This window comes from Ophidiomyces ophidiicola, assembly GCF_022830035.1.
Source record: "Ophidiomyces ophidiicola strain CBS 122913 chromosome Unknown scaffold_32, whole genome shotgun sequence".
Classification (NCBI taxonomy): Eukaryota; Fungi; Ascomycota; class Eurotiomycetes; order Onygenales; family Onygenaceae; genus Ophidiomyces; species Ophidiomyces ophidiicola.
In genome coordinates this window covers 17,208-42,483 of record NW_026054672.1, presented here as the reverse complement: position 1 = coordinate 42,483, position 25,276 = coordinate 17,208, and the positions used below count along the sequence as shown (strand labels likewise).

At 47.9% G+C, this 25,276-nt stretch overlaps 10 protein-coding genes across 10 annotated transcripts; 5 read left to right on the top strand and 5 right to left on the bottom strand.

Moving 5' to 3' along the window:
• Positions 1-511: 511 nt before the first annotated feature.
• On the bottom strand, positions 512-1,741 carry SCS2 (phosphatidylinositol-binding protein scs2; the record flags this gene model as incomplete). Its single annotated transcript, XM_049254815.1, has 7 exons — positions 512-958; positions 1,021-1,119; positions 1,192-1,307; positions 1,364-1,422; positions 1,482-1,504; positions 1,571-1,641; positions 1,702-1,741. 7 exons carry the CDS (start codon positions 1,739-1,741, stop codon positions 512-514), a joined length of 855 nt encoding a protein of 284 aa, XP_049106155.1.
• Positions 1,742-3,120: 1,379 nt separating this feature from the next.
• Positions 3,121-4,166, top strand: LOZ57_005787 (uncharacterized protein; the record flags this gene model as incomplete). The annotated part of the gene is made up of 3 exons (XM_049254814.1): positions 3,121-3,202; positions 3,264-3,607; positions 3,672-4,166. The coding sequence occupies 3 exons, from the start codon at positions 3,121-3,123 to the stop codon at positions 4,164-4,166; spliced, it is 921 nt and encodes a 306-aa protein (XP_049106154.1).
• A 385-nt stretch (positions 4,167-4,551) lies between these two features.
• RAD52 (DNA repair protein rad52) lies at positions 4,552-6,635 on the top strand (the record flags this gene model as incomplete). The annotated part of the gene is made up of 5 exons (XM_049254813.1): positions 4,552-4,559; positions 4,629-4,905; positions 4,978-5,064; positions 5,124-5,303; positions 5,361-6,635. 5 exons carry the CDS (start codon positions 4,552-4,554, stop codon positions 6,633-6,635), a joined length of 1,827 nt encoding a protein of 608 aa, XP_049106153.1.
• Positions 6,636-7,273: 638 nt separating this feature from the next.
• On the bottom strand, positions 7,274-9,888 carry LOZ57_005785 (uncharacterized protein; the record flags this gene model as incomplete). The annotated part of the gene is made up of 5 exons (XM_049254812.1): positions 7,274-9,035; positions 9,089-9,262; positions 9,326-9,557; positions 9,610-9,775; positions 9,835-9,888. 5 exons carry the CDS (start codon positions 9,886-9,888, stop codon positions 7,274-7,276), a joined length of 2,388 nt encoding a protein of 795 aa, XP_049106152.1.
• A 1,420-nt stretch (positions 9,889-11,308) lies between these two features.
• LOZ57_005784 (uncharacterized protein) lies at positions 11,309-13,286 on the bottom strand (the record flags this gene model as incomplete). Its single annotated transcript, XM_049254811.1, has 6 exons — positions 11,309-11,340; positions 11,425-11,783; positions 11,839-12,043; positions 12,097-12,108; positions 12,162-12,321; positions 12,369-13,286. 6 exons carry the CDS (start codon positions 13,284-13,286, stop codon positions 11,309-11,311), a joined length of 1,686 nt encoding a protein of 561 aa, XP_049106151.1.
• A 437-nt stretch (positions 13,287-13,723) lies between these two features.
• LOZ57_005783 (uncharacterized protein) lies at positions 13,724-15,577 on the top strand (the record flags this gene model as incomplete). Its single annotated transcript, XM_049254810.1, has 4 exons — positions 13,724-14,010; positions 14,060-14,099; positions 14,159-14,587; positions 14,786-15,577. The coding sequence occupies 4 exons, from the start codon at positions 13,724-13,726 to the stop codon at positions 15,575-15,577; spliced, it is 1,548 nt and encodes a 515-aa protein (XP_049106150.1).
• A 591-nt stretch (positions 15,578-16,168) lies between these two features.
• LOZ57_005782 (uncharacterized protein) lies at positions 16,169-17,036 on the top strand (the record flags this gene model as incomplete). The annotated part of the gene is made up of 3 exons (XM_049254809.1): positions 16,169-16,612; positions 16,663-16,836; positions 16,896-17,036. 3 exons carry the CDS (start codon positions 16,169-16,171, stop codon positions 17,034-17,036), a joined length of 759 nt encoding a protein of 252 aa, XP_049106149.1.
• Positions 17,037-18,322: 1,286 nt separating this feature from the next.
• Positions 18,323-19,331, bottom strand: SIW14 (tyrosine-protein phosphatase siw14; the record flags this gene model as incomplete). The annotated part of the gene is made up of 4 exons (XM_049254808.1): positions 18,323-18,640; positions 18,699-18,894; positions 18,947-19,127; positions 19,253-19,331. The coding sequence occupies 4 exons, from the start codon at positions 19,329-19,331 to the stop codon at positions 18,323-18,325; spliced, it is 774 nt and encodes a 257-aa protein (XP_049106148.1).
• An 819-nt stretch (positions 19,332-20,150) lies between these two features.
• Positions 20,151-21,357, bottom strand: LOZ57_005780 (uncharacterized protein; the record flags this gene model as incomplete). Its single annotated transcript, XM_049254807.1, has 5 exons — positions 20,151-20,205; positions 20,268-20,458; positions 20,520-21,010; positions 21,069-21,246; positions 21,322-21,357. 5 exons carry the CDS (start codon positions 21,355-21,357, stop codon positions 20,151-20,153), a joined length of 951 nt encoding a protein of 316 aa, XP_049106147.1.
• A 1,477-nt stretch (positions 21,358-22,834) lies between these two features.
• Positions 22,835-24,467, top strand: LOZ57_005779 (uncharacterized protein; the record flags this gene model as incomplete). The annotated part of the gene is made up of 3 exons (XM_049254806.1): positions 22,835-22,973; positions 23,034-24,209; positions 24,277-24,467. The coding sequence occupies 3 exons, from the start codon at positions 22,835-22,837 to the stop codon at positions 24,465-24,467; spliced, it is 1,506 nt and encodes a 501-aa protein (XP_049106146.1).
• Between the last annotated feature and the right edge of the window lie 809 nt (positions 24,468-25,276).

Here is a 25,276-nt window from a genome sequence, read left to right as displayed (position 1 = left end):
GGACAACTAAAGAACCCACTCCCATATCGCATGTTTCATATCGCATTGAGAGAGAGAGAGAAAAAAAAAGAAAAATTACTGAGAAAGAGAAATAGACCGGACAAGCTGTGGGACAAAGAATTATCGGGAAGTTCAGGTGGAAAAACGAGAGAATTTAACAGAATAAGTTACAGTATGTATCAGGGCAGCATGCGCTTAATATCAACACTAGTCCGGGGTGGATGACTGGATTTGGCAGAAGAAAACATAACTCCCCGGGTCGAGACAAGTCGCTACAGGAGAATCAAAGTAAGGAAAAAGGATTGAAGTAGGAAATATGAGAGGCCTCCAGTCGATGAGTTATACGGGGTAGCACAGCCGTGAAAGTAGCATAGAAGATATCGAATTGAGGCTTGCATGTGAAAAAGAAGCAGTCGCGGGCAACGCATAATCTCACAAACACTGTAGGATGCCTTATGATGTGTTCAAAGGGCATTGGTCAGCGTATCAAGAAAATAAACACAGGGTTGGTCTAAAAGAAGAAGTATGCCAATAGGAAACTAAGTAGGCAAAGACCGGCAACCATCTGAACAGGAACACCTCCAGACGGATGTGATTGTTGTTGCAAGGTAGCCATTTCCGAAGGATTTTGTTTTGGGGCGGCTTTTCGTTGCCGAAGCTCGCTGTCGGCCACCTGCTGCTTTAAGGCTTGAATCTGAGCCCGGGCATCTTCAAGTTGAGATTCGACATCTTCACCGGCAGATGAAAAGGTTACTCTCTGCCGCACCTTTTTCGTATCTTGCGAGGCGGACGCAGAGTCGGGTTCTTGCGGCTCTGATTTAAGATTCGGAGGTGGGATTGGCGGCTCGGCAATCACAGCGGCTGCACCAACGGGGGCAGCTCGGGTGGGAACCGACGGGGTTTCAAACTTCGGGTTTGCTGGAGATGCGTGTAAAGCGCTTGCATCATCTTCAGCGGGCTAGGAGAAAAGAGACGTGAGTTTGGAGAATACACAAGTAGGGAAGATTCTCAAGAACATACAGCTCCATTCGTTGAGGGGGCATCAGCCGGAGCTAGGTAATTGACACGAATCTTTCGCTCTTGGATGGTATTTTTGGCCGACTGTTCAACATCGTGCCACTAGGATTGTGTCAGTAATCCGGTCCCATTGATGCTTCAGTCCCAATAAAAAGGTTGTAGGTCATTACTCACAATAGCGGTTACGTTGGAGAATTCCTTATCCGCGGAAACAGCGACGGATTGGACAAGAAACTTATCTCTACATTTTGTATCGAGCGGCGGTTCATCTTTCATTGCCTGAAGGAGAACTGTGTTTGATAGTCAAATTAGCGACGAATCGCACTACGGATCAGAAAGAAAATACCTTGAACTTCGATATGCTTGCCAGGCTCAATGCGGCCAGAATTTGGACGAACACAGTATCTAAGAAAATGTTAGCGCACTTCTGGGCTCCTGGAAGTGGCTTAAGCGGTCTGCAGTACCTTCGTGGTGCAGTGGTTTTTACCTGTTATTAGGAAGAGGTGCATTTAGTTGTCTATTCACAACGTAGAAGAAGGGAAAGCAACGGTACCTTGAACGCAACTGGATCGGAATTTGGATTGCGCAAATGTAATATCTGACTGACTTCCTGGTCAAAAGGGCCTAAAGCGTCAAACGATTGTTAGTAGGTGCCTTGGGGCGTTGAGAGGGGGAGGCTCTTACGCTGAAAGCCCAATTCGGCGGGCTCGATTTCGACAGACATTATTCGGAGAAAAGAAGAGATCAGGAGGCGAGTATGCTAGTAGACCTTGTTGTGAATGGTGGGTGCTTGAGTTGAGATGCGCATTGCCTGGTCTCGTCGGGTGATTACCTGGAACGATAGCTGGCAACGTTAATCCGCCGGCAAAGCTGGACAGGCACGTGACCGTCCAAGCCACCTCACCGGCTCCACGACTGGCATCGGAAACGGCGGACACCCAGACTCCTAGTGACGTCCTAGCAGCGCTAGGTTCTCGTGGACTCCTCGAGCCTGATTAACCAAATGAAACAGCTGATTTTATCAGGAATACGGCCCGACCAGCTTGCTGTGCATTTGCATATCCTCACGTTCACAGAGACAGCTCAGTCGTCTGTTCGTACATACCATGGATCAGGCAGCTATTAGTCGAATATGCCCCCATATTATAGAGTTCCACCCCCGGCAGAAATTACAACTATCTTCATCCCTCTATTGGTAAAAGAAGTACATGCCTTGCATGCTTATGCACTCTCTATGTACAATACAGCACACCCCGCTGAAGCATTTCAGTCCATAGACACAACAATTTGTCTTCTACTTAAGATACTGACTGGTGTTGTTAACACATTTCCTTTCAAGTTTTGGCTGTGAAAGCAACCTGTTCCATCATCCCAGCATAAGTACATGGATTTCACTATTTCATACAAGTATTGATATATATATCCCCAGGAAATTCACCATAAACAGGACTTCATGCTCTCTTGCCTTTCATACGACATTCGGAGTAGAGAGATTTCAAAAAACTCCACCAATGTCCTTAGGGCACAACAGGGCCTAGCCGCGAGGCCATGTTGAAAGCTAGAAGAGCCCAGCACTCGTCTCAGGTCCTCATGATGACGTCAAAGCTTGGACTCAGTTTCTGCCGTCTCTCCTTATAAGTATTGGGAACGGCTTTGTTACGCTCTGGTCACATTTGCCAAAGGGCCTTCAATAGCTGATCGCCCGCGTACCTAGTTTAAGGCTTGAATCAACTGTAACATGCTAGAGCAATTTGCTGCGTTTCCATTTGATTGATCAAAAATATTGGCTTAGAGTAAAATTAAGAAATCTTGTATGCGTCAGATAAGTGTAGAGTAGATGTAGTTATAAGACATAGTACTCCGTACATAGTTAATTAGGCTACCTGTTTGCCCTCCAGTTTGCGAGCGGCGCCGCAGGCGCGTAGTTAAATAGGCTGCCGCTCGGAACCAACCCCCCCCCCCCGCACTGCCTGGGCGCATCCCACATTCTTCCCTAAGCTACATAACTATGCATGACACCACTCCTTGATTTACTTACACACTTTATTAGTTCTATTCCAGCTTATTATCTGATTTTGTTAGCTACCACTTATATATTTAGAGATGCCAACCGATCTAGAACAGCTCGTTGACATGGGCTTTGACCCAGACAGAGCGAAGATTGCAGTTTCACAAAGTGGCGGACGTATGAAGCTACTTCAAACATATATCCAGCGAGGAAACTTCCTAACATGTCTATTTAATAGTTCAAGGCGCACTTGAATGGCTCGAGACCAACCAAGACAAATCGCTCGAAGAAATACAGTCGGCAGTCGCCCAAGACCAAGATGATGGAGGGGAACCTCTAAAGCCGGGCGAGGAAGCGAGGAGCTTGGTTTGTAACGATTGCGGTAAAAGATTCCGTAGCCAAGCGCAGGCCGAATATCACGCCTCAAAAACAGAGCATGTTGATTTCTCGGAGTCCACGGAGGAACTTGCCCCCTTGACGGAAGCAGAGAAGGCTGCGAAGCTCACGGAACTTCGAGAGCGACTGGCTGAAAAGCGTGCGAAGGTATCCGAGCAGGACAAAGCCGATAAAAAAAGAAACGAGGTTTGAAATTAATTGAATAATGATTTGTGCCTGAAGTTTTGGGTCTAATTCCATATATTTACAGGAAATACGGCGGAAAAACACGAAGGAGTCTCAGGACATTAAAGAGGAGTTACAGAAAAAGGAACAACTAAAGGAAGCAGCCAAAAAGCGTCGCGAGAAACAGGAGGAAATAGATGCCAAAGCAAGAATCAGAGCTAAAATAGAGGCAGACAAGGCGGAAAGAAAAGCCAAAGCAGAAAAGGAAAAGGCGGAGCGAGAAGGTCGGTCTACGGCGGCTTCAGTTCCTATTCCGGCCGCCGCCCCAGCTGCTCCCAAAGCCGCATCGTCATACACAGAAACTAGATTGCGACTTCAGACAGCATCTGGAAATGTGATGAAGGCCTTCCCTGTTGAGACAACGCTCTTTGAAGTAGCCACCTACCTCAATCAGGAGAATGGCCTGAACGTCCAGAGCTTCACTCAAACTTTCCCTAAAAAAATTTTTGATAGTGGATACTTTGGAGAAACGTTGAAGGAGCTTGGTTTGGTCCCCAGTGCCAGCTTAATTGTAAATTAGAGCGCGTTGGTTGAGCCATTTTTGCATTTGTTGGCGAAGACGGGGGTGTCACCATGGATAACTACACCTGTAGAATGGAGTTGATAGGGTGAGAATAAGTTGAATCAGCGCAGAATTGACAATAATTTGTCGTAGTACAGATTAGATTTGATTTCATGGAACAGCTCGATGCCGCTTAACTATAAATAGAAAGCCAAGGTGACAGTCACGTGTCGCGATTCTTCAACGCGTTGGACGCGTCTTGGTTGCCCGATTCGGAGATATCAAAAGACTAATTCGATCTTCAAGTCCAGTGACGCCACTGGCATCTAATTCTCTGTGCCGAGTTGTTTTCTGATATCTAGATGGTATTACGCGTCCACATGTTCTGCTAAGCCTTTTCGCAATGCCAGCGTAAGTTTGAATGACTGTTCCCTATGCAACGCTATCCCACTAAGGACCTTGATCTTGCATCGATATTAGGCCAGGGGACCAACACAAGTCCTATTCGGCGAATATAAGTGCTTCCAACCCATTTGAAAATACCCCTCAACGCATGAACGTGTATACCGCACAGGAGATTGCATCGCTACAGAGCCGCCTTGACAAGCAATTAGGCCCCGAATATATATCCTCACGGGCGGGTCCTGGTGGACAAAAGGTACACTACTTAGCAGCAGATAAATGCATTAATCTAGCAAATGAGGTCTTCGGGTTTAGCGGCTGGTCAAGTTCGATTCAGAATGTTTCGATCGATTTTGTGAGTTGAAATTACGCGGGAAACCTCTATAGATGGGATGGGAAATATGCTGATTTAAGGGATTCTTGTTAGGTCGATGAAAATCCGAACACGGGCAAAGTGTCCTTAGGATTGTCAGTTGTCATGAGAGTGACACTGAAGAATGGAGCATATCATGAAGTTGGTTTGACTTACGGCTCTGGTACATCAAGTGCTGACGTTTGTTCCTATGACAATAGGACATCGGATATGGTCACATCGAAAATGCGAAAGGAAAGGCTGCTGCATTTGAGAAAGCTAAGAAAGAAGGAACTACAGATGCTTTGAAAAGAGCTTTACGTAATTTTGGTAACGTTCTGGGGAATTGCATATATGATAAAGACTACCTGGCAAAGGTCACCAAAGTCAAAGCTATTCCGGTATGACATGACCATTGGACTTGTGTGGCGCTCAACTTTTGCTAATGAAGGTATCAGGCCAAATGGGATATCCAAGAATTACACCGTCATGGGGATTTTGTACCTATCAAACAAGAACCCGTTGTTGCCCCGCTTGTTCCCAAGGCCGAACCTGTCCCTAATATCCCGTTTCAATCAAACGTACCCAATATCTCCAAAAAACCACCCAATGAACCCCTCTCTATGGACCTTTATAATGATTTCGGAAGTGAGTTGCTTCTCACAAACCACATAAATATTTCTAAAGATAGTCTAGGCGATGCGTTCGACGAAGCAGATTTCGGAGAACACGATCTTACTCACCCCGATGAAGTAGTTTTGGAGGAAGAACCCGCTGCTCAAATCCAAAACAACAAACGCCAGTCATCCGACGTGCAAAGACAAGGCTATGCTGCCGGAGGGCCGCCACACGCGATTCCGAGTCATATGGTCACGCCATCAAAACCTCCCCAGCAGCCTTATACAGCAAACCCCCCATTTTCTCAATCAAAACCAGCTCTCCCAGTCCCTGCGGATCGTATAACAAGGCCTCCCCAAAATCAGTATACGACCCCCAAGCCTCAAGCAGTAACGCGGTCACAAATTGTACCAGCCAGGCCTATGCAAGGAAGCCAAGATTTCCCTCCTCCTTTACCCTGTGATCAAATGAAGGCAGCCATCGAGCCGGGCACCGACAGCAGAGGAAATGCATCTCCGTCGAAGTCATCGTCTCTAGATGCAGATAACCAAGAGAACTCTGTCGTAGAGCCCGGGGTTTGGTATTCTGCGCATGCTGCCTACAAAGTCGACCCAGGAAAGGGAGCGCCCACTTTTGATCCCAAGTTTGACAGCCCATCGATTCGAAAGACTCATAGTGTCGATCACGCCAAATCGGCACCAGTTACTCGAAAAACGTTCCAAAACATACCGCCATCCTCCAGCCAGGTACTTCACAAAACAAGCATTAACAATGCTCCTTCCGGCAGTCAAACTACACCCCTTAGGCCAAATCCCGAGGCAAACAAAAGGCCAGCACCTAGTAATTATCCAACTCCTGCTAGGCCTCCTTTAACAACCTCGTATCGACCGCCCACCCGGAGAAGCATGACAGTTGCCCCAAACAACCCCCCGGCACCTTCAAACCCAAATACCAACGTACACCATAATATGAATGGCAAAAGGCCGCCCCTGTCGGACATGACGAATATATCCCCCGCTCCTGAAAATGCCGATGCTACAAAGAAGCCTAAGGTCGGTTCCGCTTCCGTTCCTACCGGGGAAAACCAGCAACGACAGGGTGTGAGAAGCAACTGAATTTCCGACTATTATTTATTTTCTGCGCCAAATGCGCACTTTATAAGCTTATTCTTAGCGACATTCACCATGACAGTACATCTCCTGTTTTTCTACTACGACCTGGGAGACCGTTTGTGCTCTGGGGATTATTCGGTACCTTGCTTGTATTTTATGCATGTAAATATGTGTAGCTGCATGTTTTACTGGAAAGGTAAGGGTTATGGCGTTGAGGAAGCTATGAAGGGTGAAATTCTAACGAAATTGTAAATCATATTTTGATATTAGAAGAAGCTAGGCAAACAAGACCTAAGCACGAGACTTGTATTTGAGAAAACTATGCTTGGATAAACGGATTATGCGCTGGGTAACTTTTTGGCCAGCGATATCAAGGCATATGAGGCAATAAAAGGGAAGTTGAGTTCCTTGTCTGTAGGGTACCTGAGGGGTATGCCATTGCCGTCTCCAAGAGATAATTAGTTATTAAGTAAACAGGCATAATAGGGAAGTGTAAATTTCAAAGCAAGTAGAAACAAGAAAAATTGGTAATCAGCGCCTTAAAGAGTTCGAAAACCGACCTGGACGAATGCTCTTTATGAGTTTCGAATTGAAAAAACCCTACCGAAGCGCAACACGCTCGATCCAACGCCATGTGTAAGTTAGTGCGCCCATCTAGACGCCGCCAGACCAGAAGAGGCTGCTTTCTTGGGCTCTTGTTTGTCGTCTTCTGATGCCCATCGCGAAGCCCCAAGGCCTTCTGGCTGCTTTTTCTTTCTTTCTGTCTGTGGGCGGCTTCCATTATCAGTGCAACTTGGCGCTGAGATATTACTTCGTGGGCCAGGAGGTAGCTGAGCTTGCACAGGTTCAGGTTTCTTTATGTTAATTTCCGACTGGGACAAACGGGAATGAGAAGAAGGCATCGGAGTGGGAACTCGAGTTGGGTGATATGGTGGTGTTAAACGACCTTCATTGGAGGAATCGGTGCATTGTTCACGATGAGCACCGCGGCCTCTAATGCGAGGCGGCGCGGGCTCAGGAACGCGAGCGGGGACATGTTGCCTAGAGGAGCGAGAAGGACTAGTTTGAGAAGACTGGCCACCATACTGCATGGCAGCTGCGGTCTGGGGAATAAAAGGTGTCTCGCGCATCTGCAGTTGAGAGCCATATTGCGGGGGTGGAGCTGGTTCAGTCGTGCGAGCTGCCACGGCTGTTGAACCGGGAGGGTTTGAACTCGCTAATTTAGAGGAATTGTTCACCTTGGCCTTTTCATCTTTAACCACAGCCTTCCCCTTATTTGGCCTTTCAGAGATTAAGGGAGGAGACATGGGCTCGAACAAGCGAGTTCGGCCGGGGAGGAGATGGTTACCAATGATATTGCCCCCGTCATTGGGAACGGGTGGTTTCCGGAATTCTCCAGACAGGCTCGGCTCGGGTTCATTGCCATTAAGATCGTCATGCTGGTAAGGAATTTTTGATTGAATTGCAGAAGTTATGTCTTCTGGGTGAGACTTGATGGCCAGGCCCATCTGTGCAGGGTCATCTTTTGGTGCCAAAATAGAAATAGACTTATCAAACCCGCTGCTGGCATGTTCAACATTTTTCTTAGATTGAGGAGTATCTGCTGGTGCGCAGGGGCGAGTTGACTTTAAAAAAATCGTCTCTTCGAGGTCCTTCTTACGACTCTCTAAGACCCTGACGATCGAGGGTGCAAGTGCCACTGTTCCCGAGAGCATATCCTTCAACTCCTCCAACTCCTGCTGCATCTTCGACATTTCACCCGCCACATTTACCTCAGCTACATCTGCGAAAGTCTCCGGACTAGTGAATGTCTCTGATTCGCTCAAAGCTCTGCTATCAGGAGAAAGACTAGACGCACGTAATGTATTGACGCTGACAACTTTCGTGTTCTTGGATTCTAAAGAAAGCGGGCTTGAGGTAACCGTCGATTCGCTGCATTGCTCTGCCTGTTTGGCTGATGCAGGCCGAAAATTGCGACGTAGGTAGAGGTTCGGTTGTGGAAGGCTGCTGCTAAAACCATTATCAACCTTTCGTTGTCGAGAGTTAGTCTGGCTCTCAACTTCAGCAGAAGGACTCCCAAATACTTCAAGTGGAACCAAAGTTTGGGGCTCTGGTGTTGTATTTTGAGGCGGCGGAATCGCCGTTTTTCCTGGTGTCGTTGGGATCTCCACGGCATCAACAAATTCTGCTTCCAACTCGTTTGCAGCGACTTCAATAGGGCTAACGCTGTGGTTAGCATTGTTATTATCTATGATTTCTTCCAGTCTTGTATTAACTGAAGTGTCTGCATGCTTCTCAGGGGTAATGAGTGGCTTTAAAGCAGTGCGCACAGTCTGAAGATTCGAAACGGCAGCCATAAAAGAAGTGGAGTCTGCTAAAATTATATTTTGCTTTCTCATGCTTCTTTTTCGGATGTCAGTGTTGCTAGGAAACAAAAGAAAACGGCCATTACTTACAAAGGTGACACGATAGGCACTCGAGGTCTCATCGTCACCGGCCGAGGGGGCCTATGTATCTGAGCGCCGCGTTTTGATCCACGCCTCGGAGGAGATTGTGGATTATTGATATTTTTCGCAGGATCCAATGGACGTCTAGAGGCACTAGGTGCAATTTTACCCCGGTCAGTGGTCCTGATCATGAAGCAGCCTGGTGTTAGTAGAGAGAAGGCTCCTTCTTAGATAGTATCCACGTACGAGGCTGATTGGCGCCCACGAGTGCCAATAACGCCGCCACCTCGGGCACGACTACCAGGAGCTCCCAGGGCGCGCCTGCCGCGTGGATGCACAGATGTGTCTATTTCTTCGTCATATTTCTGCCCACCGTTTGCCTTAATCGATTCGATCAAGTTGTAGCGGTGGCTTTGGCCTTCAAGTATTGGAGCCAAGTCTTCTCCTTCTGTTGCATCTCCTAAAGTTTTCCAGGCTTCTGTGATAGACGATTAGTCGAAAATTTATATCTGGCAATATAGTCTAGTTACCTTTCCAAGCCTTCAGTTTATCCTTGTTCTCTATGGCAAGCCGATGGGATTGCGTTCCCTCTTTATTCGAGGCCCTACATGCTTCCAAATGGTCCAGAGAAACAATGGGTTTTCGACCTGCCTCTCTCGTTGAGATATAATCCCGTCTTGCAAGGCCGAGGTCCTCCTATGAAGGACGTATATCAACATTGTATCAATTTGAAATATAGGAATACAGACACATACCATTTGGAGAACCTGGAGACGAGAAAGACGGTGTGTGGAATGATTTTCCGCCATCTTCGAGTGGAATGGCGATCAAGTATTTTGGCTACGGCGCCTTTTATTAGAGTATGTTTGATTAACAAAATAAACAAAAAACCTTTGAGATGAGAGAGAATGGAAGTTTAGGGCAAAAACCAATAAGAACCAAAACCAAAAGGCTCAGGGGAGGATTACAGACCAAACATATTCAGATGAGGTGAAAATGAGAGAAACATAAGAGGGTCTGCACAGATTGAAACGCGTCTAAGGAAATGAACTGACAGTAGAACTGAGAGGGAAAATGTAAAAGCCAAAGGCAACTCAAAATTGGTTAAGAACTGAAACGAGAAGCAGACAAAATCTCTGTCAGATGTATCAGTTACGCAGTAAGAGGTAGAATTAGCACATTTGTTAAGAACGCACTTGTAACAAGGAGTGCCAGAGAGTGACTAGCAAAGGGTAAGAGAGGGGATCTTATTTGGATGGAGGGCAACCCTCAAAATAATATCAAATTGAAAGGTCAAGACACTTGCAGAAGCTTCTTATAATATTGCTCAGTACCTTTTGGGTAGGGAGTTTTGCGGGAGATTCGTAGCGATGGCTTGGTGGAGTTGGAAAAGTTTGATGCTCAAAGGTCTAGGTCTAAAGAAAAAGGTCTGGTAAAGGGAAGAGAGAGATCAATTCAGAAAGATAAAGACTGATTAGAAAGCGGGCTTCGAATGGTGGTTGAGAAAGGGGAAGAAAGAGAAAAAGAAAGAGGCTAATTCAGTTGAAGGTTGCTGTTGATGGAGAACGTGACGGCCTAAAACAGTTAAGAGAAGTGAGAATATCAAAATACACATAGTTAACCAAGCAACCACTTTCGGTGAGTGCTAGTGGAATCACCCACCAGCCCCATCACGTTGTTGCTTGCAGCTTCACAATCACAGGGTGTGAAGGGGTTTAAGAGGGAAAAGTCGAAACAAAGCCATTGCTCGATGCAGGTTCCCTTTCCACTTTGGATCTGCGGCTTACCGGGACCAAAAGATGAACAGCATCCCTAGGATATCGACTGTCAAAATTTTTTTTTTTACATAATGTGGCACGTATATGCAGGCATATACGATATTTCTAGGTTTTGACTCCGCTCAAGTAGAGTCAAATTTATATCAAAGATGAACAGTCAAGAGGTCTTCACCTAGGACGCATATGTGTTTCACCTTCAAATGTCAAGAATAGCTGGGAAAAGATGTTAAGAATATAGAATCAAAACCATATTCTTCAAGCTTAATGCCGGGGCGCACAAGGTTGGACTTGTGAGAGAAAGGATTCACGGGGAGAATTCATGCGCGGTTATGAGCTAACTCTCCGAGTATGTCTAGGCCTGGGCTGGAGTAATGGGAAAAATAAATACATCTATATAATATCTAAGACATGCTGGAGAAGAAGAGGGTATGCACAAATGGGTTGGGGCGGTTTAATTTGAACATGTCATTGGGCCGCCTTCATCTATTGGTGGTAAAGAGCAGGTCAGCATCCTTGAGCACAGAAACATGTCGCTCAAGCGAGCACGCTAAAAGAGCAGAAACTTACGTTTAATCATTTTAATCGACGCCTGCAAGACACTGATGGACATGACCAAAGAGCCAAAGATAATGCATAAAACTGCCGGAATTTTGGATTTCCAGCTCTGCCCGCTTAATTTGATGAAACAAAGTGGTGGAAGTATGTACGCTAGAACGCATGCACTTGTTGCTCCGATAAGTTCGAGGACAGAGCCGAGGTCACAAGTGATCAAAGCCATCACAACAGACGTGACAACCAGTGAGGTCGTAAAGATGAGATGGCGGCTTAAGTCGTAAGGCTCGTCTGGAAAGTAAAAAGTAGTCATGACAGATCGGCAAACGAATGCCTCGAGAGGGAGTGTTGCCAACATATTAAGACCAAAGCAGCTATAGTCATATGCCATTAGCAAATAAAAACAGTGCGATAGGAAAAGAGGCATACAGTCGTGCAATATTTACTAATACATTGTCGGCTGGAAAGTTATTCAAAACGTTGCCCTTTGTCCTATCACCAAAAGTAAGATAGCCTGCGGATGCCATGATCACGCACATGACCATCGAAATGCCAGTGGAATAATGAGTTACAAGGGCAAATCGATCCAGAGTAGGCTTCTTTAGAGATCCGTATATCAGGAGGCTGTTATGATCTGGTAGAAGGTGAGTAAAGACGTAATAGATAGCAATACTACTGTGTACATACGGCAGACAAAAGCTACGATATCCAATTAGTATAATGAAGGCTTAAGATAGGTATGTTAATCTCACCAAAAGATATAACTCCAACAGCCTGGAAAAACCCAGAGTTGATCAGAAGTGAGCCTTGGATTTCACCTTTAAGGTCTGATGGGACTCTTGGACCTTGTGTGATGACGGCAAACACAATCACAAGCATGCTTATTAGGGCGAAGGTCGAAGCTTTCGCAAGCTAAGGATCTTAGCACAAACCATTTGAACGGGGGGGAAGGCCCATACCTTTGCAATGTCTCTATACAATGATAAAGGATATGATATTCCAAGAACGAATAGGATAATAACCGCACGTCGATTGGTGAGTAGCCATAAAACCGGCAACTCGTTCAATGAAGGGAAGAGAGCTGACAAGACTGGCGGTATGGTGTCGCCGACAATGATACAGAATGCAATCATCCCACCAAATGCAAACGCCCATTGTGCTATCGATATTGCTATTAACCCAGGTCTGCCAAAACAAAATTCAACAGTTGCTTGGAAGGAATCGGCCCCGCTTAGTTTCGAATTAACAACGATCAAGCGAATAGTCCAGTCAACAGTGACCGTTAAGGACAGTAGAAGTAAAAGACCGGTTAACATCCCGGCCTGACGGAAAGCATACGGCTGTCCAATGATTCCCGCTCCTATTATACTATTCGCCATATTCATAAATGCATTTCGAAGATTGCTTTTCGGTCTCGCACTCTCCAGGTGTTCTTCAGGAAATATGGGCAAGTCGGAGGTTGCAAGAGTCACACTAGGTGCCTCGATATCTGTAAGCAGCGGAGCCAACTGCCCCGTACTACTTCGTCTCGACCGGCCAGTATCATCGTCCAAATAGTCTTCTTCGTTGAGCCATGATTGATCTCGGGCATGTGAGGAAGAATCACGTCCAGGAGTTTCCTCTGCACCGTCTCCAAGGTCGAATCGAACGCGGTTAGGCGTACGGGGGTTGCGGGGCTGGCCATTGTTCAAAATCGGAAGAGCGAGTGCAGAAGGGCATCGGGAGGGAGAGTTGGAGCTTGATATGGGTCGTGAAGGTTGAGGTTGGTCATTCAGCTCGTCATCGTCGACGAAGTGAGAAAGCAGATGCGCTTCTTCCTCGCCATGCCGGGGCGTCTCAGTCTTGCGGACATCGAATCTGTCGGTGCCTTTGGGCATAGCTACATGTATCGTTCATCCTCGCACTGAGAGAACCGCGTAGACATGCCGGATCAGGTCCCCCTGGGAGCATCTTCGTGTCATTGCTGCAATTCGAAAGTCTCCTGTGGCTTGGCCGAGACTCCCACGTGATCCGAAAGCTTGCACGCAAGCAAGATTCCAGCAATTTACCTCCTTTTCAAGCCATAAGGAGAAGTACAGGCGACAAACTAGCTCGAAAGCGCACGTCCCAGAAAAGCTGAGTTGCCTTTGATGCTGGTGATAATGAAGAAGAAAGGCATTGTGTGCAATGTTGGCATACAATGAACTTGTTTTCCAGAATAGGCAATCTAACGTCTGACGATCTTCGCGATCAACTAACTAACTATTGTTCGCTGCTGTTCATCAGCTCTATCGTCGCTGTCCAGGTAGCTGAAATTTATTATGACGTGCAAGTCATGGCTTCAAACTGCATCCAAGTGTACTCTGATATTCAGACTCATGATAACAACCCTCTTCGACTCGAGGTATCCGGTTCTGCTCGGATTTCTTGCCCTCCGAACTCTGCTCTGGCACCCCAGCAGCCAAGTTTAGGCGTACTAAATGTCGACGATATATGGCTTCGCTTGAGTTCGGCACTATTGTTTAAGCTTGATATCCAGATCCAGGACTGTTCTGAGGATGCGCTGTTTGCTCTACACATCTTAAATACCATCAGCCATTTGTTGTGTTCAGCAAAGGCAAGGTCTAGCTTTTGCCGAAGGTTCATATCTCTCCATACTAACCTATTGTAGCTGTGGTCCGATCTTTGCTTGTCCGTATTGCTGGAAGGGTGTACGGTCGTTTCTGATGGTACAAATCTTCAGCGAGTTTGCATTTCTATCCCTCTACAGCAGAATTACAATCAACTCTCTTACGTAGAGAGCTATGGTAAGCGGAATGCGAACCCCTTCTTATCAGCAGCCTATACCCATGTTCTGCCTCCTGCTGGGGTGCAGGTCGTCACCGTGCGCGAAATTGAAGCTTGCTTCAACTTTTCCATGGCAAACGTGAATGCCATAAAACCTCCAGCAAGGGGGCTTCAACACTCGCTTCACTCTATCGATCCTTCGTGTATCAGTAATAAGCTGTTCTTTGAGTCCATGTCTGCTGGCGGCGCACTCTCTGGTCTAGATGCGGATTGGGTCTCACTTGACGATGACTCCCCGTTCTCTAGCCAAGAATTTAAGTCAAGTTTTAGTTCAAAGGATTCCCAAATAACCGGACCGGATGACGAGCAGCCATCTAATGAACGTCCGAGGGTAGAAATTGCCGATACTTATGTAACTTTGCTCGACTATGGGCTCCGGACTTTACTCTGCCACCAGCCATTTCGACTAGAGAGGCATCTTGATAGTGAGGAGAAGAATGATATACCACTCGTCCAAAATCTCGCCTCAACCCTCTTCAATAGTGATTATGATCATGCAAGTTAAATTGTCTATCTACCCGTTTGGATGCCCTCAGCTAAACCGCAATAGGGTATATCCCAACGAGCAGCTCTGATCCCTATAATTGCCAAGGGAATACACTCGCTTCTTTCAACTACTTCGTCCTTGGCTCTCAAGTCAAGATTTGCAGAACTTGAGAAAAATCACCAGGAGACCCCGCGGGCCGAAGAAAATAACCTGTCTGACAAAGTCTCGAATACAAGGAAAGTCATCAAATACCTGTTGTGGACAAAGATGCAACGAAAGCTATTATCACCTTTTCCAATGCGAAAGCTCAGCCCATTAAAGCTTCATAGCAGCTTATCAACTTCTTCTCAGAAACAGTCCACGCCTGCTATTTTGCCGTCTGAAACAAAAGGCATCATTTCTGCGCCGTACTGCCCAATTCTCAACATGGGTGAACACGATGATTTCGACTGCAGTACAGACAGTGAAGATTTCCTTGCAGACGAGCTCGATGAGCTTGAAAGCAAATTGGTAGAAGAAATGATAGGGGCCAAAAACAACAAGTTTTCCCCCACTTCACCCACTCTATGTTCGTCGCCCATGCTTGACGAGGAAAAATATGACCAGGATGATGTATTCTGCTCAGATTTAGACCATAATAGAATAGAGGCGCCAATGTTAGATGGCTTGCCCAAAATTTCATCTTCACCAATGATTTCGGAGCTATCGGTCGACTCCGATCCTATTTTAGATGACGACGAAAATGAAAATAATGACACGGACCTTGGTGACATGATACTAGATATATATAGTGGTGTTGATAATATAGACAATGTTCCGGGCGCCGGTGCTGCAAACGAAGAGATGCTCTTCTAGCCCACTTGGATTTCCTGTTATAAATGATGTTTTTATACTAATTAATTAAGCCACTTTTCTCCTTGAATGCACGAACAGAATATGTTGAAGAAAAAGTAAACACAGGCTCTACAGAGTATAAGCATACGCCTTTCAGAACCAACTCTTTTTGCGGCCTTCGTCCCCTGCCCAACGACCGCCCTAAAACAACGCTGAACACCCATTAACCAATAGTCAAGAACAACATCTAGACTCAGTAGTGATATAGCACATACGACCACAGGAAGTGGAATACAGGGCTTCCCGTCCGCTCAGCCGTACTTAAGCCACTCTGTATCTGCGTGGGACATACTGGCCCCAAATCCCCGCTGCTTTATGGGTGAGGAGCGGGTGAGTAGTGGGTGAGCAGGGTGAGGAGCGGGCGAGCAGGGTGTTTTAATAAAAAAGCCACACTGCTAGAAAATAAATATCAGAGAGGAGCCATGCTGATTCTATTCTTGTTGATCTCTTGGTACTTTCAAAACATATCTGGTGTTAGCTTTTGATGTCATCTAATTCTAACCGACGTAGGGCAAGGAAGAACATAACCTAGTAAATGTATTTAAGAACAAGATGGAAAATAAATTAAATGATGCGAAGGCTCGCAAGAACAAGGCCAGTGGACTAAAGCCATCGACAAGAGGTAAAAGCGAAAAAGACCAGAATACCACCCAGAAAGAAAAAAAAAAAAGTGAATGTGTTGGTAGCAAAGGGTTCAGCTCCGGGCCCCAAACTAGCAATAAAAATGAACATATTGATAACAAGGGTACAGGCCCAAGATATGAACAAGAAGTCTCAGATTGGGATGCAATCTGTACAGCAGCATGCCTTCTACATGATGTGAGGGGTATTCGTAATGAATTAACCATTTTTCGAGCCCTGGTAGTTCAGCAAAAATTGGCATGGGATGGTCTACTCTCGAAAGGCTTTTTGAAGGCTAGCGACACAGATGGCCCTGATTATATTCTTCGAGAGCTTGACAGAATGTGTGGAATGACAGATAACATCAAAAAATCTGTGAGTACATAAGAACTTTTTGAGGCTAACACCTACTAATGATTTTTTAGGTCCTTGATATTCTCAGCCTTGAGCAAAGTAGTATTGGCATCACAGAAGCAATGGAGGCGAGTGAGCAAAGTGAACAGGCTATGAAGCAAAGTGAACAATCTATGAAGCAAAGTGAACAGTCAATAAAGCAAGGGAAAACCCTTATGGTGTTTACAATAGTGACAATTGTCTTTGTATGTGCTCATTCTTCATTCATACTATTTAACAAGCTATATCTAACATTGCTACTAAGACCCCAATGTCCTTTCTCACATCACTGTTTGCCCTGAACACATCAGCCTTTCCACATGATGGCCACGGAAATCTCTTCTATCATTCATCGTGGATATTTCCAATGATATGCAAGTTTGTTCTCAGCCAGCTTTCATCTTGAAAAAAGCTAACAAATTTGATAGTTTGTATATCAATTGCCATCACTATCCCCTTGATGCTTCTTGCTATCTACTTTGAAAAAATAAACACTATTATGACCAACGTGTTGCCAGGCGTCATAATATGGCCCCGGCACTCGGACAATCCATCAACGGTGGAATCCCCGGTCAATAAGGCTAGTGATCAACCAACATCCACCACCACCACCACCAACAACAACAGCATAATAGGCGGCACACCGCCACCTACTAATACTGTGGACAATAAAAGATTTTCCATCGAGGCCATCTTGGCCAATGGTGCACTTGCTCTTTCAAATACAAACAAAGAGAAACCGGAACGGCTCTCTCAGTATATTTCTCACTTACTTCGGAGACACAAAACAGTCGGCGACCCAGAAGCAAGAGTTGAGGAGGGGGTTGAGTAACTAATGCCTGGCCCTGAAGGCGTAATGACGTTGGGTAAACCGTGATTTTGGATCTGGTAGACAGCATTTCTTTGAATTTCGGCCGATTTCTTTGGTGAAATCATTTTGAGCTTTAAAAGTGTCTTTCTTTCGGCTTATCTATTCACCTAATATCTTGCATAATCCCTTGCTCTCCCATTTACGGACTATCATGCTGGCATTTTTTCCCACCACCTGTGGCTTTTAGAGCCACTCGTTAAATACCACCTTTCGAATAGAGTCTAGACCTAGTTTCTCGGTTAGACCAGACCATAATAAAAGAGATATGAGCATAGAGTCGAGAGTAATCTGTATAAAACATGATAATTCGCATTGTGTCTTATCATATGACAGCAATACTCATTTTGCACGTTGTAGCTCGTGTGAGTCTCATTAATACCCTTGCTACTGGTCCAGGCCTAGCAGCTCCAGAAGAACCGCCCATCCGAAGATGATTAAAAACGGTAATCAATGCCCATCAGGCATCAATTCGAGCTGGGAGTAACTTGTCAAGAATGGTTTAAACTGCCCGTCGTCTAGGTATTATTATCGACAGGCGTCTCGTATTACGAAACGTAACATGACAAGGGGGATGGATGTGGAAACACCAACGCCCGTTTCTCCTCCACGATTTGACTCCGTTTCGAGAATTAAAAAGACAAAGAACCACCCCTGGAAAGCAAGTTCCATTCACTCTGCAGACCCGCGACCCATTGCCACACACAGTCTATTCGCCGAAAAGGGCCAACCTGAATTTAAACGCCTTCTCAAAGCATAGCCAGGTCTGAATGGGATAACTCCGAATATTGAAGAATGCTCATCATGGCCGGGCGTGAATGCAATCAATTCGTAAGGTAGATCGGCGGCTCCTGGAGAATAGATTTCGGAGTTGGGGTTTTCTCACCTTCATCAAGAAAATTTCGATCGCCGTCGACTGCGTTGCACAATTGCTTTTGGGTAGCTTTTTTCTCTCGACCCCAATACTGAACTCCATGGTGCCCCACGAATTCACCTAGGATGTTGGCTTCGAAGCTCTCGATGTATTTGCGGTCTAGCAGACGGGTCTTGGGCGTTGAATATCTAACATATTCTGCCACAGCTGCCGCAGTAGACCATCCTTGAGCTCTTCTAAAACAAGCAATCACACAGCCGGTTCGGTGCTGGGAAAGGAATTAGAGAAGATCTCTCAAACTGACATCGAATTCAAAAACACAATACCTTTCCTTTATTGCAGTGGACTAGGACCGGGTGAGTGTCAGGGTTGAAAAGGATCTTGAGCACTTCGAGAATCGTGGTCTGAGGAGTAAAGACTTTTGCGTCTTTATTCGCCAAGATTGGAATTACATGAGTGTTTATTCCGTTTTCTTTGACAAATTTCTTGAACTGTCGGGAGTACTCCTGATCGACAAGTGTACTGGAGCCAATAAGCAATGACGCCTTGTAGGAGGGAAATATGGTCTACTCACATGATGGTTTTCAGGTTTAGACTCTGGATGGATTCGAAGTGATCTGGTAGAGGGTAGCTGCTTCGATAAATCCCCTTTACGACCTCAGCAAAGTTTGTAGGAAGACCAGGGCCATGAGGAGTCGGCGGACGACTAGGACCACTTTCTAGATCGACTGAGTTGTCCTCTTTCTTATTGCTCCCTGTGACAGTTATGAGAAGAGATCACAGCACATCGCGTCGCGTGAATGACAGTGCAAAGTCGAATTTGGATTCACCACAGTTCAAGAAGGGTGTTTACGGGAACAATATGGGGATGTTGACATACCGTAATTTCCAGCTCCATCATAGTCGGGTGAGAGGACAGGTAGTTCAGGATCAGGTGCAGACTTACAGCCGTCGCCCATCGCGTTGAGTGGTATTAAAAGAGTTAATAAAGAATAGAGTGGAAAAAAAATGGAAAGTAAATATAGGAATAGAATAGGGCGAGGATCAGTATTACACGAGCTGAGGACAATAAATGCGGGCGATGGGCACGAGACTCGCTAAAGAGCCGATGGAGAGTGCAAGAGATCAGAGGAGGTGGCCGCGGAGCTGAAAGGGGGCGCCAGCGGGAGGGGGGGAGAAGTCTGGGGCGAGGCCGAGGCGCGCGGGGAAAGAAGGGAGGGAGGGAGGTCGAAGCTGGCAGTTGGGCCTGGCTTAGGAGAGCATCCCCGGGGAAACAGGTAGGATAAGGGGAGCAGCGATATAGCAGAGGCTTAGAGTTCCCAGGGTGATATTGCACTCAGCAGCACAGCTGGCAACTAACCACCAATATGGCAGAAGCAGAACAAGATATCACGCGTGAGATCCATGGTGAAGGGCGGTGGTGTGGGGATACCATGCATTACAGCCTGCCAGCAAGCAAGGGGATAGGGCAGCAGCCAGCAGAACAGCGTGGGCTGGCAGAGGATAGCTCTTGTGCAGCAAGTGTGCCTGCTGGAGTACCTGCAATGCCCGGCGGTGTGGTTGGTGCCAAGCTGTGCGGAATGACTCCCGGCCCGATCGGCCGTTTAAGGTTAGCGTTTCCCCGGATTATCTTAACGCCGCGCGACGATCGTCAGCCCTATGTGAACAACCAGGGAAGTCTATGTATTGCAGTACATTGCTTTCTATGTGCATGGGAAACCGCATCAACTGCACGCTGCTGCCGGCACTTGCACCACTATTCCATTGAAAGGTTCCTGCTAGGACAGCCGCTCTTCTCCCAAGCCAAACATCCGGATGGAGTTATTCCACGCCCTAATTGTATAGTTCGTCAGCAAGGAGTCCTTCGTCTAGGGACGTCGTTTTGGTGTACTTACGCCTCACAGACTTCCTCAACCGAAATCCCTTTGACTCGGGCAATCACCTGCGCCACATGCGATATCGCCACAGGTTCGTTCCTTCCTTTGACCATGCTCCCTTTCTGCCACCGCTCCTTCTTAAACGCCTTCGGCAACGCCGGTGCGTCTTGGACATATTTAAACGACGCATGAGACGGTCGAATCTCACACTATTCCCCAATGTCAGCCATCAAAGTTCTCATGTAGATTCAAGGGCTTCAATAATCATACCCAAGGACCATCCGTTTCGATCTGTATTCTATTCAGCGGCATCGCCTTCACAACCTCCAGGTTCTCCTCCGTTTTCAGACTGCACCCATTGACGCCAATGTTCAACCCCAGTGCAACTAGCCGCTGCATTTCTTCTACCGTTCCCGTAAAACTATGCACCAGCCCTCCTTTCGGCAGCTTGGCGAGTCGCGACGCCACCAGCCGCTCGAAATCTTCGCTAGCGGCGCGAGAATGGAGAAACAGCGGTAGCTGAATTTCCACAGCAACGTCTAGCTGTGCTTCAAAGTATTTCAGTTGCTGGTCCTTGGGTGAGAGGAATAGGCGATCGTAGTCGAGTCCAATCTCTCCAAAAGCAACAGCATGACCGGCATCTTTCGCCTCCAGTGCCAGGGCTTTAATCGCTGCCAGATAGCTGTCCGGTCCTTCGGGGTATGAATCGAAGAGTTTTGCTTGGCAAGGATGCACACCGACCGTGGCATAGCAGAGGCCAGCTAAATAGTATTAGCTCATCTCCTTTCTAAGGGTAAAGCATGGTCAGGGTTTTCATACGGTGATCTTTTGCCAGCTGGATTGCATGTTGCGACTCACGAAGATCCGAGCCTGTCACCATGAACTTTTTGCAGCCGGCATTGACTGCCCGCTCAATGACATCCTGTAAATCATCGTCGTGGACTTTTCTGCCGTGGTATTCACCCCTGAAAACCGGGTCACCTAGATTTATTCCAATCTAGCAACAACATTAGTATTAATCATACAACGGAAATAAACGATATTTAAGGGCGGCTTGATCATGCAGACCTACGTCGACATATCGCATCTGTTGAGCGGATTCTCCCATTGCGAAACGTCCCACCAAGGTACTCAAGTACCTCTCAGGACAACTATATGGTCTATTTACACGCGCCTGGCATCTATGATACTGAAATGCAGAGGTTGTCTGGCCTTTTGACGATAAGCAAGTCTTCGCCCTGCACAAGCGGGGGGAGCCAGTAGCACCAGCCGCATACCTCGAAGCGCTCCACGGAGGCCAGAATTACTTTGCACAGGCGACAATCTCTGCCAAAGGCCTTGAGCAGCAGACAGTCGTATCATCGGCTCCGGGCCCCTGCAGACACATCCGCCAGCCGGTCTCTTGCGACGATATTTCGAATTTCGGTCGTCGTCTTGGCGGCGGGTGGGAGATGTTGCTTAGTCATGCGCCAAGCATTTCTGGCTGGCCAATAAGAGACGCTGCCAAAGCCTTACGTCCCGGCATTCCAATTGGCCGTTTTTCCTCTCACTCGCCGCTGCGGAAATTCGCCAGAAAAGCCCAACCCAGCGAGGGTCAGCCCGACGCTCAACGACTCAGAAGCTGCAGCCTCTGCTGGCTCATCATTATTTTGGCAACACACATGTCTTTCATGCATTCACAATGCATGAGTCTTAATGCTACTCCATCTACGGTAGTTTGTGCATGAACTCCAATTCCCCTGGACGCCGCCGCCCATGTTACACAACCCAGCTTTTCAGGCTTCTCGCTCGCCCGCCTTGCCGACAAAGCCCGTCCATATCGTGTGATGCCCTGTCGCCATACATCCAGCTTCCGCCCAGGAACGGAGGAGTCCGCATATACTTAAAGCCGTCTTCCGTATTCCGTAGTGTAGTTACTTTCTAGACGGTGAGGCAGATGCAGGGCCGCGCCCCCTCAAAAAGCGGTGACAAGGCGAGAAGCCTTGGTTTATCCGGCCATTACTGCGTGGAAAAAATCAATTAAGGGTCCAGATACGCCAGACGGGCAGACTGCTTTCAGCATCGGAGATCTGGGCCCTGCAGACATCCCAAGAACGCCTGCGAGATCCACGGCGTGGGACCGGCACACGCCTCACCTATCATCAACATGCCGTGCGGGGTTCCCAAAAGATCACCGCAAAGCCACGCCCCCAAAGAACGCCGGGTATGTAAAGTCACCGGACAGGACGGCAAGAGCTGAAGGTCGAGGCGTGCGGGCACAGCTTGGGTTCGAGAAGACGGCAGCCGCCCATGTCTTTCCCCAGGGCGAGAAAAACCTAAAAAGCGTCAGCCGAAAGGCTGTTTCTCATAATAGGCGTCTTTTCCCCCAAATTTTGATCTCCACAAGAGGCTTTTTTTTTTCGTTGCTGGCGATGGAGCACGGTGAGAAGCCAGTTGTTTAAGTATCGCTCGTTTCATGTTTAGAGGCCATCCTACTTCGACTGTCGTTGCTGGCCAGATATTTCTAGAGAGGAGCTCCTACTTGGTATATATATAAACTGTGAACAGACATAACAGACCTTCTTTTAATACCCCTCTTGTGAATGATGTCAAGCCCAGGCGGCCGTTTGATTCCGTGTGGAGAAGTCGCTGCGCACAACTCGTCCCACGACTGCTGGATTGTCGTCGCCAACGAGGTGTGGGACGTGACGGAGTTCTTGTCGGCGCATCCGGGCGGCGCTGCGAGTGTGTGAGCCCGCAGCACGTAACTTATGCAGACGCTGTTTGGCTAACAAAGACGCCCAGTCATCCTGCAGTTCGCTGGCCGAGACGCAACGAAAGCGTATGCAGATATCCATGCGCCCAGCGTTCTGCGAGACAACCTCGCCGGCGACAAGTTCAAAGGCGATCTGGACCCGGCCACGGTCGACAGCGAATGGCTGAAGACACCGCCGGAACAGGACCCTGCAGTGGCCGTGAGCGATCAGAAACCGCCTCTCACGACGCTCATCAGCGCCCATGACTTCGAAGAAGTCGCCTCGAGGACCGTCGCCCGCAAGACCTGGGCGTTCTACTCCAGCGCCTCCAACGACCTGATTACTCGCGATGCCAACAAGTCATTCCTCAACCGCATCTTTATGCGGCCCCGCGTCCTGCGCAATGTTCGGCAAGTGAGCACGCGCACCAGGATCCTCGGCTGCGACGCGAGCATGCCGCTGTTCGTCAGCCCGGCCGCCATGGTCAAGCTGATCCATCCCGATGGCGAGCTGGGCGTCGCCAGAGCCTGCGACTCCAAGAACGTTGTGCAGGCCATATCCAACAACGCGTCGTACTCGATGAAGGACATCACCGCCGCCGGCCCCGGCGCGGACTACTTTTTCCAGCTCTACGTGAACTGGGACCGCAGTAAGTCCGAACTCCTGCTGCGCGAATGCTCCGCGAACCCGCGGATCAAGGCCATCTTTATCACCGTGGACGCTGCGTGGCCGGGCAAGCGCGAGGCCGACGAGCGCGTCCGCGCGGACGAGAATCTACGAGTCGCCATGGTCGATGCGACCACGAAAAATGACAAAAAGGGCGGTGGGCTAGGTCGCATCATGGCGACGTCGATCGATCCGGGTCTGTCGTGGGAGGATCTGGTTTGGGCCCGCAAACACACTCATCTCCCGCTGGTGCTGAAGGGCGTGATGAGCGCCGACGATGCCATTCTGGCCATGGAGGCGGGCATGGATGGCATTCTGCTGAGTAACCATGGCGGCCGCAATCTCGATACTAGTCCTCCGCCGATCATCACTCTTCTCGAGCTGCATAAGCGTTGCCCGGCAGTGTTTGATAAGATGGAGATTTTCGTTGACAGCGGGATTCGCCGTGGAACGGACATTCTGAAGTGCATATGCCTTGGGGCCACGGCTGTGGGTCTGGGCCGGAGTGTGCTCTTCGCGGCAAACTATGGACAGGAGGGTGTCGAGCATTTATTTGACAGTATGTTGTCCGCTTATAGCAGCTGACCTTCTTTATATACCGCTACTTTACTAACAACTTTACACAGTTATGAAAGACGAATTAGAAGGCGCTATGAGACTTGTCGGCATCACGTCTCTGGACCAAGCCGGACCTGAGCTGGTCCACACTGGAGATATCGACCACTTAGTACCCGACTCTGTAAACCACCCGTACGCGAGAAGCCCCGCCCGACGTCTATCAGCGACGAAATTATGGACGCCAAAGGCCAGGCTGTAGATATACGGTCTGATTCAGTCACGAGCGGAAGGGAAGACAGACTTCCCCCCCCGGAGAGGGGCACATGTACGGAGTATACTATGGGTACATTGGATGATGTTTGTTTTTTGTTTTTTAGAGAGTTTTTTTGGATTCGTTACATTGGTACGGAGTACCATCCACCAATATGAATGTCATGGCCGAGTGAAGGAGGAGATACTCTACGGATGAAGTTCCGCCGACTAAACACTAAACCTGCAAAGGTGATCCAACTAGACATATTCTTAGTGGTGCAGGTAAGGTTCTTGAATTCGAAGAAGCCACATTTAAATGAGTGAGGCGTCACTAGCCTTGGAACTAAGCTCGAGGAGGGTAGAGAGTGGTTCGGGGGCTGCAGTAGCGGTGAGTGCCGTAATGCTTCTCCTCGGTCCTCCAACGCTAATTCCACAGTCCTCTGCTCAAACGCAAAGAATCAGTATTGAGATAGCCACTGTAGCCTTCTGAGTGATTTCTTTTCGTTCGACACGAGGCAGCACTAAAGCGACTCAGGGACTTTAGGATAGCGGACGCGGAACGGCCGAACCCCCGGCATCCTAGCCACTCCGACAGGCCGAACGCATGACGGTCAGGGATTCGTCTGCGCAGGCATGTAACGAACTAAGCCTGCGGAGCACCAAGAGGCCGCCGGGCGCGAATCTGGGAAGTCGTCGCAGGAATGCAGCCCGGTCAGACCACCAAGACTGGCACGCTTCCCCTCACTGAGCTAGTAGTGGGCTATACCTAGTGAGTGACGCTTCCCCTCTCCCGCCCGGCAGTCTTTAAATTCGCCC